Consider the following 14,568-nt stretch of genomic DNA (forward strand, 5'->3'; position numbering starts at 1 on the left):
GTTTCGTGCAATACACTGGTAGAATTGAATTTTTTTATCATGTTAAACCAAGTAAGAGTTTGCCTGCGCAGAATGCCTTTGAAAGAACTATTAGAGATCAAGCACCCAACTGCATGGATTGAATTTGAAAAGGGGCAGATTAATGAGGTATACTTAGTGATGCTAACTAGATATTTTGATAAACATAAAAGAACCTGCTGGTGTATAGATCATATTGTTGATTTGATTATGAGAATAGAAGATTTGATTGAAAATTGAAATAGATATACAGAACAATTAAGTCACTGTGATTAAATTAGCTGAGGGAAGCTTATTGTCCAGATACTTCAAAATGGTCACCTTACCATTTCTAACACTTTAAATTTAAGTGAGGAACCTGTACTCATGATCCATCTATGATTGTGTTCTGAAAATTGAATCATATTGTGAATCATTAAGGGGGCTGATTTTAGTCAAACATAAATCATAAAATTCTAAGGTTTCTTTGTAAAATTAAGAGAAATATTAAATAATATTAAAAATTGTGAGGATAAATTTGCCTATGTTTAGTGACACTCCTTCCCCTATTGGTGGTTTTATGACTATTTAATGTTTTTTTGGCCTTAGTCATAAAACTATTAAAAGGGGAGGTCTCTGGGAAACAAGGGGTGCATTTATCATCCCCCTTTAAAAAGTATACCGAAACAATATATGGTTAGATCTTCCATATTCCATCATACCATGTCTTATTTTCTTTGTAGCATTAAAATGACGATGACACAATGCCTTCTAGAATGTTAACTTTTTTGTTCCAAACTTAATTTTTCGTTCTAAACCACTGACTTGACATACTACCACCAATCTATTTTTATCATTTCTGTTCAAAGTTACAATCAAAGCTGTTACAACAACTAGCCTAGTAAGATATCATTAAAGATCATCTTCTTATATCTTACTATGAAATATCAAAAAGGTCAAAAGAACTAAGGGAAAAAAGACCACTACTATGGTTACCACACACCAAACCCCCTTAAACAAGAAACATAGGTTGCTATTTCTTAGTTGATGTTGTTGAGCTTGTAAGTTGTAACTCAACACCACAATCCAAAGGAAATAGCTGAACACTAATGTAATGCTTATGGGAACTTTTTGGAGAATAGGATACTATATCCGTACCTGTGAAGAAATCTCAATAACATTGTCTAGGTGTTTAGGTTGAACAGAAATCCCTAAACATTTTGATGTGAGTAGATGGAACGAAGTAAAGGTTTAAGAAGGCTTCATTAAACGCCTTCATCAAAATAAAGAAATATTTAGTAAAAAATTGACCGGTGTTTCAATTTTTCTATATTTTTTAAAATCAATTTAAGATGATAAACAATACAGATAGAATGGAGAGAAATCCCTCTATACAGTGCTTCATTAATCTCAAAAATACTGTTTATAGTGTTATTTAATAGCATGTGAGCAAATGAGCAAAATACCCTTACTATCATAGATTTAGTATTTTCAACACTCCCCCGCAGTATGATGTGTTCTGTGGAACATTTTCATCTTTCCAATCAAATTGTGATAATGTTTGGCTATGAAACCTTTCTCAAATATATCTACCACTTGTTTTTTTTCCTAGAGACATAATTGAGATAAATTTCACTATCTTCTTCCTTCTCATGTATGAAACAGTAATATATCTCAATGTGTTTTTTTCCAAACGTGGAAGTATGAGTTTTGAGATAGTTTAATGGCAATCTGATTATCCCAGTAAAAGTCAAAAGGCATATGTTCCTGATCTCAAACGTAAGTCTTGTGGTAGATGTCTCAAACATGTAATACCTGCCATAGTAGAAGCCATGAACCTATATTCCACCTCTGCACTCTATCTGGCTACAGTCCTTTGCCTTTTGCTTCTCCATGAGACTAGGCAGTCATTATGTAAAATACAATATCCTGACATTGACATCTGCATGCTTGGATATCCTGCAGAGTAAAGATCCACATACTCTTAATGTCTTATCCTGTTGTGCGCTGTAGAGAAGCCCATTTCGAAGCACATTTGTCCACGTTTAGTAATTATAGGATTTTGAGAGAAATTATTTATTAATATAAGTAAATTTCGTATGAAGGAGATATTGGGCTTTTTACATGGCAAGTTTTCTGAGTAGAAATGCTTTCGTGCAATGTAAGATCCATAAAGGCTGAATGTCTTTTAGTCATAGACTTTTCTGTTCAATCTTATCTATTTCTTGGTTTTGCTAATGAAATCAACAATGCGGCCATTGGCAACTTTATATGAGCCATCTTGGTTTGATTCTTGGTGATGATGGGGGTTTGTATTTCTTAAGTTACTTCCAAAGTCTCACTCTGACTAGGATGAGATAATGATGCATGTTTGACACTAACTCAAGCTAAAAAATGGTTTGCTTGACATCTTATTTTATGTTGAAGGTGCTTAGATTATGGAGACTGATGTGGGTATGGGTATCCTATATGGTAAAGGATCAGGTGTGGGGATCTCCTAGATCCCAAAATCTTAGAATATGGGTATGACAATGATTCAATATGCTTTTGTTGGATATGGGTAGGGATTTCAAAACCTAAACAATGGATAATGTTTCAGCTACTAACATTAACTACTTTTTTAATCCCTGATTCTAATTTCAAGTTCAATCTATCAATCTATTACAGAAAATGATATTAAATTATCTAATACGGCTTGAGAAGTATACTAAAAAAATCTTTGATCTAAACAAAAAGCCAGTTAAGTCAATATGTAGTTTAAATTACATTTTTTTAATTTAGTTTTGAATAAACATAAAGCTATCAATGACTGCACGAGAGGTTGTTGCTCACTTGGTAAGGCTGATTTGGTTATTTGACCATAGGTTCAAAGCAAGTGCAATATATAAAATTATTTATGTTGTAATACAATATGCTGTAAATCAATTTTATACTAATTTTGAGTGGTGGGGAGGAAGACTGATTTTTCTTCCTTTCGTTTGCCCTTCTACGCCCGTCTTCTCTTAATGCATCTCTCATAAGACATGCCAATATTTGTTTTTGACTTGATACTCTGAGTAATTTTTGTACTTAATTACCATCTTGTTACTTTGTCTAACACATATTTATCTGGATTTAGATGGAGCTAGCTACAAAATTCTTCAAAGATGGAAGGCCTCTTGATTTGGAAGGTAGGAATTAATGCATGATAGACAAAATCATTGAATTTTTATCCTTTTAGTGATGTCAACTTGTGCTTCCGTTTGTTAAGCATGTGATTTGTACTGGGCATAAGTCTCCCATTAAACTACTGAGCTATCGAAGCTTTACCTCCATATTTTTTATTTCTGTTTTAAAATCAATTTCCAATCCTTATTGAGTTTGAAACTTATCCTCAAACATATTGGAGCGTAGAGGTTCTGTTAGCCTCTTCGCTTTATTGTGGATTATTCCATTGTATTTGACTGTTTTCCCCAAGAAACCTATATTTGAAATCTTTTTTTTCTTCCTTATAACAATGTTTGGTCCATGGAGTTTAGTGCTTCTGCATATATAAAGGAATATATGTGATTGAAGGGTTTTCTTTCAACTTACGACTCTCAGAGCAATGATGGATACCCTGACTAGATCCCAGACAGACATGATTGACAACAGAGGTCACAAAAGTACGAAACATTGCGATGCATGTCGTTGTGCTGATAGTAACCATTTTATAACTCTACTAAGCATGACTTGGACTTACCTAATTAGATTATTACCTTTTACTCTAGGACACCAAACTTTGGAGAGGGTACTCTCTCTAAGAAAATGTCATTGTGCAATTCTAGTGTAGAAGTTCACCAAAGCATCTGTTATAAGGTCACTGTACGTGGTCTGACAAGATGAATCCTTTTCCTGATACGTATATCTTGTATTTTTCCCTTAATGGAAGGACTGTGCTATCATATGTTGGTTTTTATGTCTATATGTTACTATTTCTGTACATCATGCATTTTTGAATTGAGAGAAATTATTTTATTAGAACTGGATTGTATCTTCCGTAAATTAATAATGCCTTCTGTATTATGTCCTTTAAGTGAAAATTGGTGGTAGTATTAGGGTTTTCAATTTTCTTTTGTGCTTCTAGAAAATTTGATTCAAGTTGACATGTATGTTTTCATGTCTGAAAACACATGGACGCCTGATATTAGTATCTAAAAACTAAATTATAGTGAATGGACATCCGGAGATATTTGCATGGGTATGTGAAGTAGCGTATATTTTGGGTTGATGTACAAAAGTTCAATACTCTATCCAATTGATATCAAGTTCATTAGATGCTGTCATGTCACCATTTGACATGTGCTTCCGTCCTTTCCTACAAACAAATAAAAAATGGAGCTGAAGAAATTGTAGTGGTAGGCTTCTTCAAGGATTTCTCCAGGTTAGTTGAAAACTAAAGCCAGCTATTTCTTTCTCCAGGTTAGTTGAAAACTAAAGCCAGCTAATTCTTTCTCTAGGTGGGTTGAAACCTGAGTCAACTAGTACTCATGACTTGGTTGAATAGTGTCTAATTAGCCGGTCATCATGTTTTCTGACATAGTTATAGACATTGTTAATTGTTTTACTTTTATATCACGCCTAAAGGACTTCTTTTAGACCAGCTCAAGCTTTTGCTTTTGTGAAATAAAGTATCATCTAGAAATCAAAATTTACGTCGGATATTTTCGTATTTAATGAACTGGCAAGTGTATGGGGAAATTAACTACAGTCAGATAGAAGAGGTAGACTCCAATTTAATGTTTACAAGTTTTTTCTAGGCTTCATCGTTAGCATCATGTTTGGCCCTTAAATTTTCCTGAGGAAATAATCAGGTGCTTTCAGCTAAGAAAGAGGCTGGAAATAATCCCTTGATTATTGAAGAGACTTTAAGGTACCCATTGAATTGAGAAGTTCATGAATCTATTGCAACCTGTTCGAAGTTAGAAATAATTTCAAAGACGAGAAGGGTGCAGACTTACTGAATTTTAAGGGAATGGCTTCAAGGAATTTTAATAGACGTCAAAGTTGGAAATCAAGTGTGAGTTATTCAACAGCATGAAATTAATCATAAGAAATGAGTTTTCTTTTTCCAAATAAAAATTTTGAATTCTGACTAGTGGCTTTTGCATAGAATCTCTTAAATAGCACCAGCTTGAAGGTGTCGAGTTGATTTGCTTGGCCAAACTTTTGATGTTCTTGATTTCCCTTTCTCTTCTAGGTGCGTTTGGAATGCCGAAATCATGAATTGGAATTGTGATCATGTTCCATTCCTATTCCTATTCTCTTGTTAAACGGAATCTCAATTCCGATTCTAATGTTTGGATAAACATTAGGAATCGGAATCGTGGAGACTATGGACGCCATCCATACCCAACGAGATCTAGCAATTAGGGTTTCATCGCGGTCTTGATTAAGGTTTGGGCAGTGGATTCAATGCGAGATCTAGTGAGCATGCAAATGACAGCGGAGTAGGGGAGGGGTTCTGCCTGTGTAACCATTTTTGCAAGTATCAAGATCTCATAAACTGAAACCAACTAGCAATGACCATAGATGGGAACTGCCAGACACACGTAAGTAAAGTTTAACTTTGACAGATCTAGCCTTGGGAACCCAGGGTCAGCAGGAATAGGAGGGGTTCTGAGAGGTGACCGGGGAGGGAATGTATGGGCCTTTCAAGGACCAATCAGAGTTGCGGATTCTAATGAAGCAGAGGTGAGAGCGGTTCACAAGGCATGAAGCTTACGGAGCATGACAGTTTGGAAAGGCTAACCGCTGAGGGAGACTCCCTCAATGATATCAAATGGCTACAGGGCAGTCTTCTTTACCCATGGAGATTTGCGCATTGGATTGACAAAATTCAAGACCTAGATTATTCCTTTTTTCCCCTCTTTTTGCTCAAAACAATTTCCAGTCTGATCAAAATAAGCTGAATAGTGTCATATTCATTCGTCAGTTAAGAAAAAGTGGTGCCTAGAAAAGAGAAAAAGCTGTCAATACAATTTTAAATTCATCTTGCTGGCAGCCTCCTCAATGTGATATTTTAAATAAGCTGAATTGTCTTATCAGCTTTCTGCAGAAAAGCCTGCATGAGAGAGCAGCCACATCAACTTTTCGCAGAAAGGTTTCTCCATACAGGCTCTTTTGAGCAGATTTTAGTCTTATACTCTTATTCAATTAATTCTATCTGTGGCTGCTCCCCCATGTAACAGCCGGCTGTGAAAAGTGATTATGTGCCCCAGGTGCTTGGATCCGGGGAAAAGATTATTTATAGTTAAAAAATCCATAAAAAATTGTCAAGGTCTAGGAAAATTTTCCCTGAAAATGAGTTTAGTAAAGAAATTTTTTTTTTGAGTAAAATTAATCCACGCATCCAAGCAAACCCTTTCCATAGACTTTTTCCCACAATAAATGTTTTCCCTATTTTCAAAGAAAATTGCATACCTACTAGACCCTGGAAAACCGTCCCACAGAAAATTATTTTCCATGGACTTTTTCTCTAAACCTTTTCCCTTGTATACAAACACCATATAATCTTATGTGCAAACTGTTCTAAAGTTAAATGTGATTATACTTAAATGCTTAACTTTATAATTTTTGTGTTGCCACTAATTTTTATTTTGTGTGTATATGTAGCAGTGTCCCCGTTCCTACATTTTGAGGGGTTGCCGTGTCCGACACTATGTGTCCGTGTCGAGTCCTGACAGCTGTGTCCGTGTCCACAAATCATAGGTTAGGAATGGATTTAGGGTTAGAAGAGATGAATAAGAAGAGTAAAGAAGATTGGAAGTCTCCACTAGGGAGCTCCTCATGTAAATGATGTGTATATAGGCCCAAATAGGGCAACCATGGTACAATGACTACAATACGCTCTAATATAGAGGTAATGCCTAAACTATCCTTACATGTTATGCAACACTCCCCCTCAAGATGGAGTGTATATGCTATGGAACTCCAGCTTGCTATAAAGAAACTACAACAAACAACTAAAAATAACAAAAAAGTACAACAATCTCATACGCACATCCAGCTTGGTATAACACTCCTCCTTAAGCTGGTTAATGAAAAACATAACAAACAAGACAACGACCACCATGACAGTACAATTGTCGAGATCAGCGGACCAAAAATGGACAACTCTCTCTGAAGCAGCACTACGGTGAGAGCGATCAGAACATGACCTCCCCCTGAATGAGAGTATGCCGAATAAATCTGCAAACCACGAAGGATCGAACTGAGACACCTCGGCAGGGAAATAGCAACGATTCATCGAGCAAAGAGGGGTACACCAAACGTGCGCACTGCGAACAATGGCGAAGTAGCTTGGCTGGCAGACATCAGCTGAGTAGCACAACACCAAGAGAAGAAGAACAACCACCAGAAAGGTGATCGGAACCAACGAACTACGGGGGACACCGTCGTCTAGAGAGATAAGGTCGACGGCAGGACATCGTCGCCTGAAGATAAGAAGAAAAGGAAGAAGAAGATAACCGACCAACGATGGTGTTAGCTATCTACATGAAGGAAAGAGAGTCACAGAGTAGATGAGGGAGAGAGCGTGTGAGACAAAGAGAATACGTGAGACAGAGAGAAGCATGAGAGAGTTCGTTTACTCTCCACACGAAAAACATATATATATATATATACATATATATATATATATATATATATATATATATTCGCATATATTACACTGACCGAATTACCCTTAATGAGGTGTTTCTAACACTCCCTCTCAAGCTGGAATGTATATATCATACATTTCGAGCTTGTTACAATTATCCTTTAACTTATTAGGCCCTTATGGTTTGGTGAACACATCTGTAAGCTGGTCTGTTGATTGAGCGTCTAATAGATGGGGACACCATCGTTTGGAGACAAGGTCGACGGCATGAACATTGCCGCCTGAAGATAACCAACCAACGATGGAGAAACTATCGTCTGAAGACAAGGTCGATGGGAAAACTATCGTCTGAAGACAAGGTCGATGGGGACACCGTCGCCTGGAGATATAAAGAAAAGTAAGAAGAAGATAACCAACCAACGATGTGAAAACCATTGTCTGAAGACAAGGTCGATGAGGACACCGTCGCCTGGAGATAAGAAGAAAAGTAAGAAGAAGATAACCAACCAATGATGGGGAAACCATTGTCTGGAGACAAGGTCGACGGGGACACCGGCGCCTGAAGATAACCAACCAACGATGGGGAAACCATTGTCCGGAGACAAGGTCGACGGGGACACCGTCGCCTGAAGATAACTAACCAACGATGGGGAAACCATCATCTGGAGGCAAGATCGACACCATGAACATCGTCACCTGAAGATAACCATCCAACGATAGGGAAACCATCATCTGTTGGGAGGGTCGACGGGAAAACCGTCGCCTGAAGAGAACCAAGCAAGAAAGACGAAGAACATGAATAGAACACAATAACACTCCGCCTAGCGCGAGACTACATGAGCTTGGAGATCACAACAAGACAAGTCGACAAGAAGACAAGGAGACAACACTAAGTGATGAAGATAATAGGCCAATAAGTGGCATATTTGCCCATTAGGATTTATATTTCCATGTTATTTAGTTTATGAATTTATTTTCCATGTTATTTTAGTTTCTAGGAATTTTATTTCAATATTTACTTTTAGGGATTCTTAAATTAGGCAGTTTCCTTATTTTAAGGACTCCTAATTGCCTATATATAGGCCTTATGTAGTAGAGATTATGAACTTTGATTGATATTGAATAAAGATTCTTCTCCCTCTAATTCTGGTTTTCTTCTTCCCTCTTCTGATTTCTTCTCCTCTCCATAAATTCGTCCATTCTTCTCTTCTTCTTCTACTTCTCCCTAAATTCATCTCTTCTTCAGGTTATTTTCGTCTCTTCTTCCCCTATTCTTCTAATTCTATCCCCTTTCGTCTATTTCTCTCCCCTTTCCTCAATTTATCTTCACGGTCCTACATCAATTTGGTATCAGAGCTAAAGATCCAAGAATCTCAGCGAAATCGGAGTCAAAGATTCTCGTGTTTTCTAGGAAATCTGAGAAGAAAGTGTTCTTTTTCTACTGGGCTGACTCACCCGGTCAACTCGATCATCTTCAACCTCCAGCCACCTCTCTTTCCACTACCTCCTTGCTGCCTTTTCTTATCAACCAGTTGAATCAATCATCCTCATCCCAGTTTGCCATTAGACCCAACTCATACCCTACTGAACTCTTTGCAAAAATCCCATCCCTTGTTAAGTCAGTCCACAAAACCCTACTAATACTGCCAACTCCATATTCCCTTAGATCCCAACACCACTCAGCCGTTAGCCTTGATTTCAGCCTTTTGTTTCCCGATCCTATCTCCCTGCCACAAGCACTCAGAAATCTCATTGACTAGCACTCTTTAGGGCGTGTATAGTCCCTTCTAGAACCCTCAAGCCTAACCTGCCATTGTTTCCAGCACCCACCTGGGTCGTGCAATGCAAGGAACTCAGAGAAGTGTTCGTGTACCCAGGAAGGAGAGAAGCAAAATAGTAATCTTTACTTAGGGTAACTTGCAGCACAAGTAAGGTGACCTGTAGTCACAGGTTACCAACAAAAAAAGCCAAGTGAAGTTACTTTAGTAATACGCAAAGTTTTCCTTCTCAACAAGCCACAGTGGGCCCCAATTATTGAAAGCTGATGACAGCCGTTGGAGGCATAAAGGTGACTTTCCCTTATTCAATGAGCACAATATGGTAATGGTAACTTGCTTTATAAAAGAAATGGCAACTTTCCATTCCCCCTCTTATTTCCAGTACAACCCCCTCTTATTTTTTTAACTTCAAACATTACAATCCCTTTTATACCCATTCTTTCATTGATTTGACCCACTTTCCTAGTGCCGTATAAAACCCAACAAGGTCACAGTAACTTCGTAGAGTTCGTTACCCAAAACACTTTTTGCTGTTGTTACACCGTAGCACGGTAAGTTGCATGTGGCAGTCAAATGATAACTTTCAATTTGTAGTTGATTAGGAAAAAAAAGAAAGAAAGAAAGTTGCTTATAGAATAAGGAAAGACCTTTTTGAAAAAGTAACCTTTCTAGAGGAAAAAAAAAGTTATTTTTGTAGAGAGAAGTTACTTTTGCTCGGAAAAGAGGGAAGTTTTTTTTTTTGATTGGCAAGCTGGGGTTAGGCAGGACCCCCACCAGATATATTAAAAACAGAAATGAGAGTTACAAGGGGGCCCGCAAGGGCAGCATAAACACAAAAGGAGAACCAACAAAAGAGAACGAAGAATAGGCCTGGGGGAACTGTTATAGGCGCAGATATTGGGATCCTTTTCCATCTTCATCAATAATGTTGGAAAGCTCATAAGTGGATCTTGAACCGGGCACATTCCAACCTTTTATAGGACAATTCCTCTTTGAGAGGTAATCAGCAGCAGAGTTTGCCTCCCTCCAGATGTGGGTTATCTTGTGATGGATGAAAGCACATAGAGCAAATTTAATTCTTCAGATTCTCATTGTCTGTCTCCATCGGAAAAGAGGGAAGTTCCACTCACTTTTAGGAAGTTACTTTTTGAATCAAAGTTACTTTGAAGAAAGAGGAAAGTGTTGGTGAGCTTAAGCTCACCAAACTTATGGTGAGCTTAAGCGCCCAATCACATGGGGGCCTACTTTGTTAGGATGATCCAAAGCATTCATTTGAAAGGCCCTTGCATAGATGGGGTGTCTACCAAAAATCAGCTCCATAGGATCATCCTAACCCATCCATTTGTGGAGGTCAAAATGGACAGACATTGTTTGTCCACAAATCTGCCCATTTTTGTCCTCCACAAATGGAGGGGTTAGGATGATCCTATGGAGCTGATTTTTGGTACACACCCTATCTATGATAAGGCCTTGCAAATGAATGGTTTGGATCACCACAGAAAATGTGGGACCCATGTGATTGGGGAGCTTAAGCGCACCATAAGTTTGGTGAGCTTAAGCTCACCAACACTTTCCTCTTGAAGAAATTGCTTTTGAGGAGAATTCCAAAGTTAGCACGTGAGTGCCTTTTCAAAAACAAAAAGTACTTTTACCCCATCCCCCATTCTCCCTTGCACACCCCCTTCCATTACCAAATACCTATTTACCAACCCCTCTTTTTACCTTTAGGCACCCCCCCCCCCCCCCCCAAAAAAAAAAAAAAAAAAAAAAAAAAAAAGAAAAATATCAGAAAAAGAGAAATAGACTTTTCTTTTTTCTCTCCTCTTTGCCACGTAGTTTCTCTCTCTCTTCATTCAAGCCATTTCCGCTCGAAATTGGCCCTCGACTTCAACACAAAAGTTATTCGTGACAACTTTTAGAGCGTATCCAGCATATTTTCCGCAGCGGCCAGCAGTCTTCAGCACAGTTTCAGGAGCCATCTCAGCTGTTGATCAAGCCCCTTCTTTCTATCATCAGCTTTCACTCATCCGATTTTAGATCCTCGACAGACAGTGTGTTTTCTTCCACATGCCATACAGATCAGACGGTTGATTTCAGTTTTCGTCATCGATCTCTATGACTCCACCATTTATTCCGTTTTTTTATGGGTATGACGAAAGCTATTGGAATGGTCGCACTCCCTTTAGCTATTATGAGGATGCATGTTTACGTTGGATTGATGCTCTAGACGCATATCATGAGTACAATAGCCATGATCACCGCTAGACTATCTACTGGGCTAAAGAAACTGTGCGACGACAAGCCCGATGCTCATGGAGCCACATTGAAACGAACCGTCGTAGAAGACGTGAGCAGCCAATCTGTCGTTGGGAGGATGTTCGTGATGCGTTTATGAATATTTATGCGCTCGACTATTTGAATCAACAGAGATTGAATCGTGAGAGAGAATATAGAGTGTTGTGTAGTGTTGAAAGTAAAGTCGAAGGCCTCCTTGAACAACTAAAAGAAGACCGTCATTATATATGTGAAGCTAAAATTATAGCTGAAAATTCAGTGCATCGTATACGTGATCAGAGACAGCTTCACACTTCTAAGGAAAATATTGTGGCAGATCCATGTGAGGTTTTTCCCTTGACAGAGTTGATCGAGCATCATCCCGAGTCAGACCCGAGTGACATGATTGTTGAGCCATTACCTGAGATAGATGATCGCGAGCATATTACAGAGGATTGCCCTATATTTGCGCCGATTGATCAGATTGCCGAGACTTGTGCCGACACAGATGAACTTGTTCCGCAGATTGATCATGAGGTCCATCAGTCTGACATCACTGCCCAAGCTTCAGTCCTAGACTCTGATTTTATCATTGATTCTACTGAGCCTGATGAGATAATAACAGATGACTTCCATATAAATTCTCCTGTGCCTACTGAGCTACCACTTGATGTTGATTCTGTGGAGGATGTTCCCCGATTGGTACCACCCATAGCTGTTTTGCCGATGACGCCGATCCAGGACGAGTACATTGCCATCTTCCCAGCTTCCCTGATTCTCACGAAAGGCTTGTATTTTGATGATTTTGTATGGATGCTTTCTTCCATATTCCGCCGCCAGCCTTTCAGATCGCTTTCATTGCTGTCTCGAGCATTAGCCATCAGGATTGCTTCAGACGGATTGCGCCTCATTCTGCTTCATTGGATTATTTTCCTATTTGACCCAGGAGGACTAGAACTCACCCTCGAGTTCTTTTCAACCGGAGGAGAATGATGAAGATAATAGGCCAATAAGTGGCATATTTGGCCATTAGGATTTATATTTCCATGTTATTTAGTTTAGGAATTTATTTTCCATGTTATTTTAGTTTCTAGGAATTTTATTTCAGTATTTACTTTTAGGGATTCTTAAATTAGGCAGTTTCCTTATTTTAAGGACTCCTAATTGCCTATATATAGGCCTTATGTAGTAGAGATTATGAACTTTGATTGATATTGAATAAAGATTCTTCTCCCTCTAATTCTGGTTTTCTTCTTCCCTCTTCTGATTTCTTCTCTTATCTCTCTAAATTCATCTATTCTTCTCTTCTTCTTCTACTTCTCCCTAAATTCGTCTCTTCTTCAGGTTATTTTCGTCTCTTCTTCCACTATTCTTCTAATTCTATCATCTTTCGTCTATTTCTCTCCCCTTTCGTCTATTTCTCTCCCCTTTCCTCAATTTCTCTTCACGGTCCTACATCACTAAGACCACTCCCTTAAGAAAAGACAACAAATAGGACAATACCAAGAAAAAGATAACACGAAGAACAACATGACAACACTCCCCCTCAAGTTGAGGCCGAAGGTCTTCAACTTGCAACGAAAAGATGGACTCTCAAGGCATCCCCACCTCTCTCAGACATTTCATCGAACACTTGGGTTGCACCTTGAAGATGAAGAGAAAGGCCATACAAGCCAAAAAAAAAAAATATAGAAAAAAGAAAATAGAGAGATTTGGGAATGGAAAAGGATTTTCGGGAGTAGATCTACACAATTACAAGCCAGAAAATATAGAAAAGAGAAAATAAGGGATTTGGAGTTGAGATTTGGGTGGAAGGCTAAAGAAGCCAAAAAATATAGGGAGGAATTTTGGGAAGAGAAAAGGGTTTTGGGGAGTAGATCTAAAGCCAAAAATATAGAAAAGAGATAATAAGGGATTATGAGTTGAGATTTGGGGTTTGGAGTTATAGATCTAGGGTTTTGGGGATGATTTTGGCAACCAAAAAGGGGTTTGAGAGGCTTACGACAAGAGAGAATGGTTTTTTTCTATTGAGGGAGAATTCGCAATGCGTAATGCTGGGAAAAAGGTTTGTGGGTACTGGTTGTGCAATCTCAATGGTATTGGTTGCACCAAAAAAAAAGGTGGATCAGAGCCCTTCTTCGAAGAGAGAGAGAGAGAGAGAGAGAGAGAGAGAGAGAGAGAGAGAGAATCTAAATGGGAGAGATTTTAGTGGTTTTGCTTATTTGGCAAAAACCCAAACACGCAAGAGCGCAAATGTGTGAGGGATTCGAAGGAGAGTCTTACGGCAAACTCAAAAAAAGAAAGAAAGAGGAAGCTAAAGATAGAGATGCGTGGGAGATGGCATGACTTTTCTTCTTTCCCTTCTACCCCTTCCCAAAGGATCTTTGCTTTGATGCCATGTTAGGAATGGAGTTAGGGTTAGAAGAGAGGAAGAAGAAGAGTGGAGAAGATGCGAAGTTTCCACTATGGAGCTCCTCATGTAAATGATAATATATAGGCCCAAATAGGGCAACCATGGTACAATGACCACAATACCATCTAATATAGAGATAATGCCTAAACTACCCTTACATGTTATTCAACAAGCATGCCAAAAGATCGGCTAACGTGGAGGCCGATAGATTAGCAAGGGAGGGGTTTGACAGGGATGGCTAGAGCTCTTTAATTTCCTTCCTCGTGGATTTTCTAGTTTCTGTTGTTCCTTCTTTTCCCCCTTTTTCTTTTCCTTGTACTGACCATCTCGGTCCGTCGATTTTTCTCCCCATTCTTATTTATGAAATCCTTAGTCACCATTCAAAAAAATAAAAATAATAAATAAATCTGAAATTGACTAGACTACGCATGAACTTTTTTCCATTTCAAAAATATTAAAAACAACAACGAAAAGACTAACTTGCC

General features: G+C 38.4%; 1 protein-coding gene across 1 annotated transcript in view; it reads left to right on the plus strand.

The window, feature by feature from the left end:
• FHY1 (Haloacid dehalogenase-like hydrolase (HAD) superfamily protein) overlaps positions 1 to 14,568 on the plus strand; it is a 71,176-nt gene that overhangs the window by 16,671 nt on the left and 39,937 nt on the right. The window contains exons 2-3 of the mRNA XM_077372016.1: positions 72 to 147; positions 3,116 to 3,167. Of these exons, the coding sequence (XP_077228131.1) occupies positions 72 to 147; positions 3,116 to 3,167 (128 nt within the window). The remainder of the gene's footprint in view (positions 1 to 71; positions 148 to 3,115; positions 3,168 to 14,568) is intronic.

Source organism: Tasmannia lanceolata, unplaced genomic scaffold, assembly GCF_043159265.1.
Source record: "Tasmannia lanceolata isolate RefF3 unplaced genomic scaffold, GAP_Taslan_0.1 ptg000037l, whole genome shotgun sequence".
Lineage (NCBI taxonomy): Eukaryota > Viridiplantae > Streptophyta > Magnoliopsida > Canellales > Winteraceae > Tasmannia > Tasmannia lanceolata.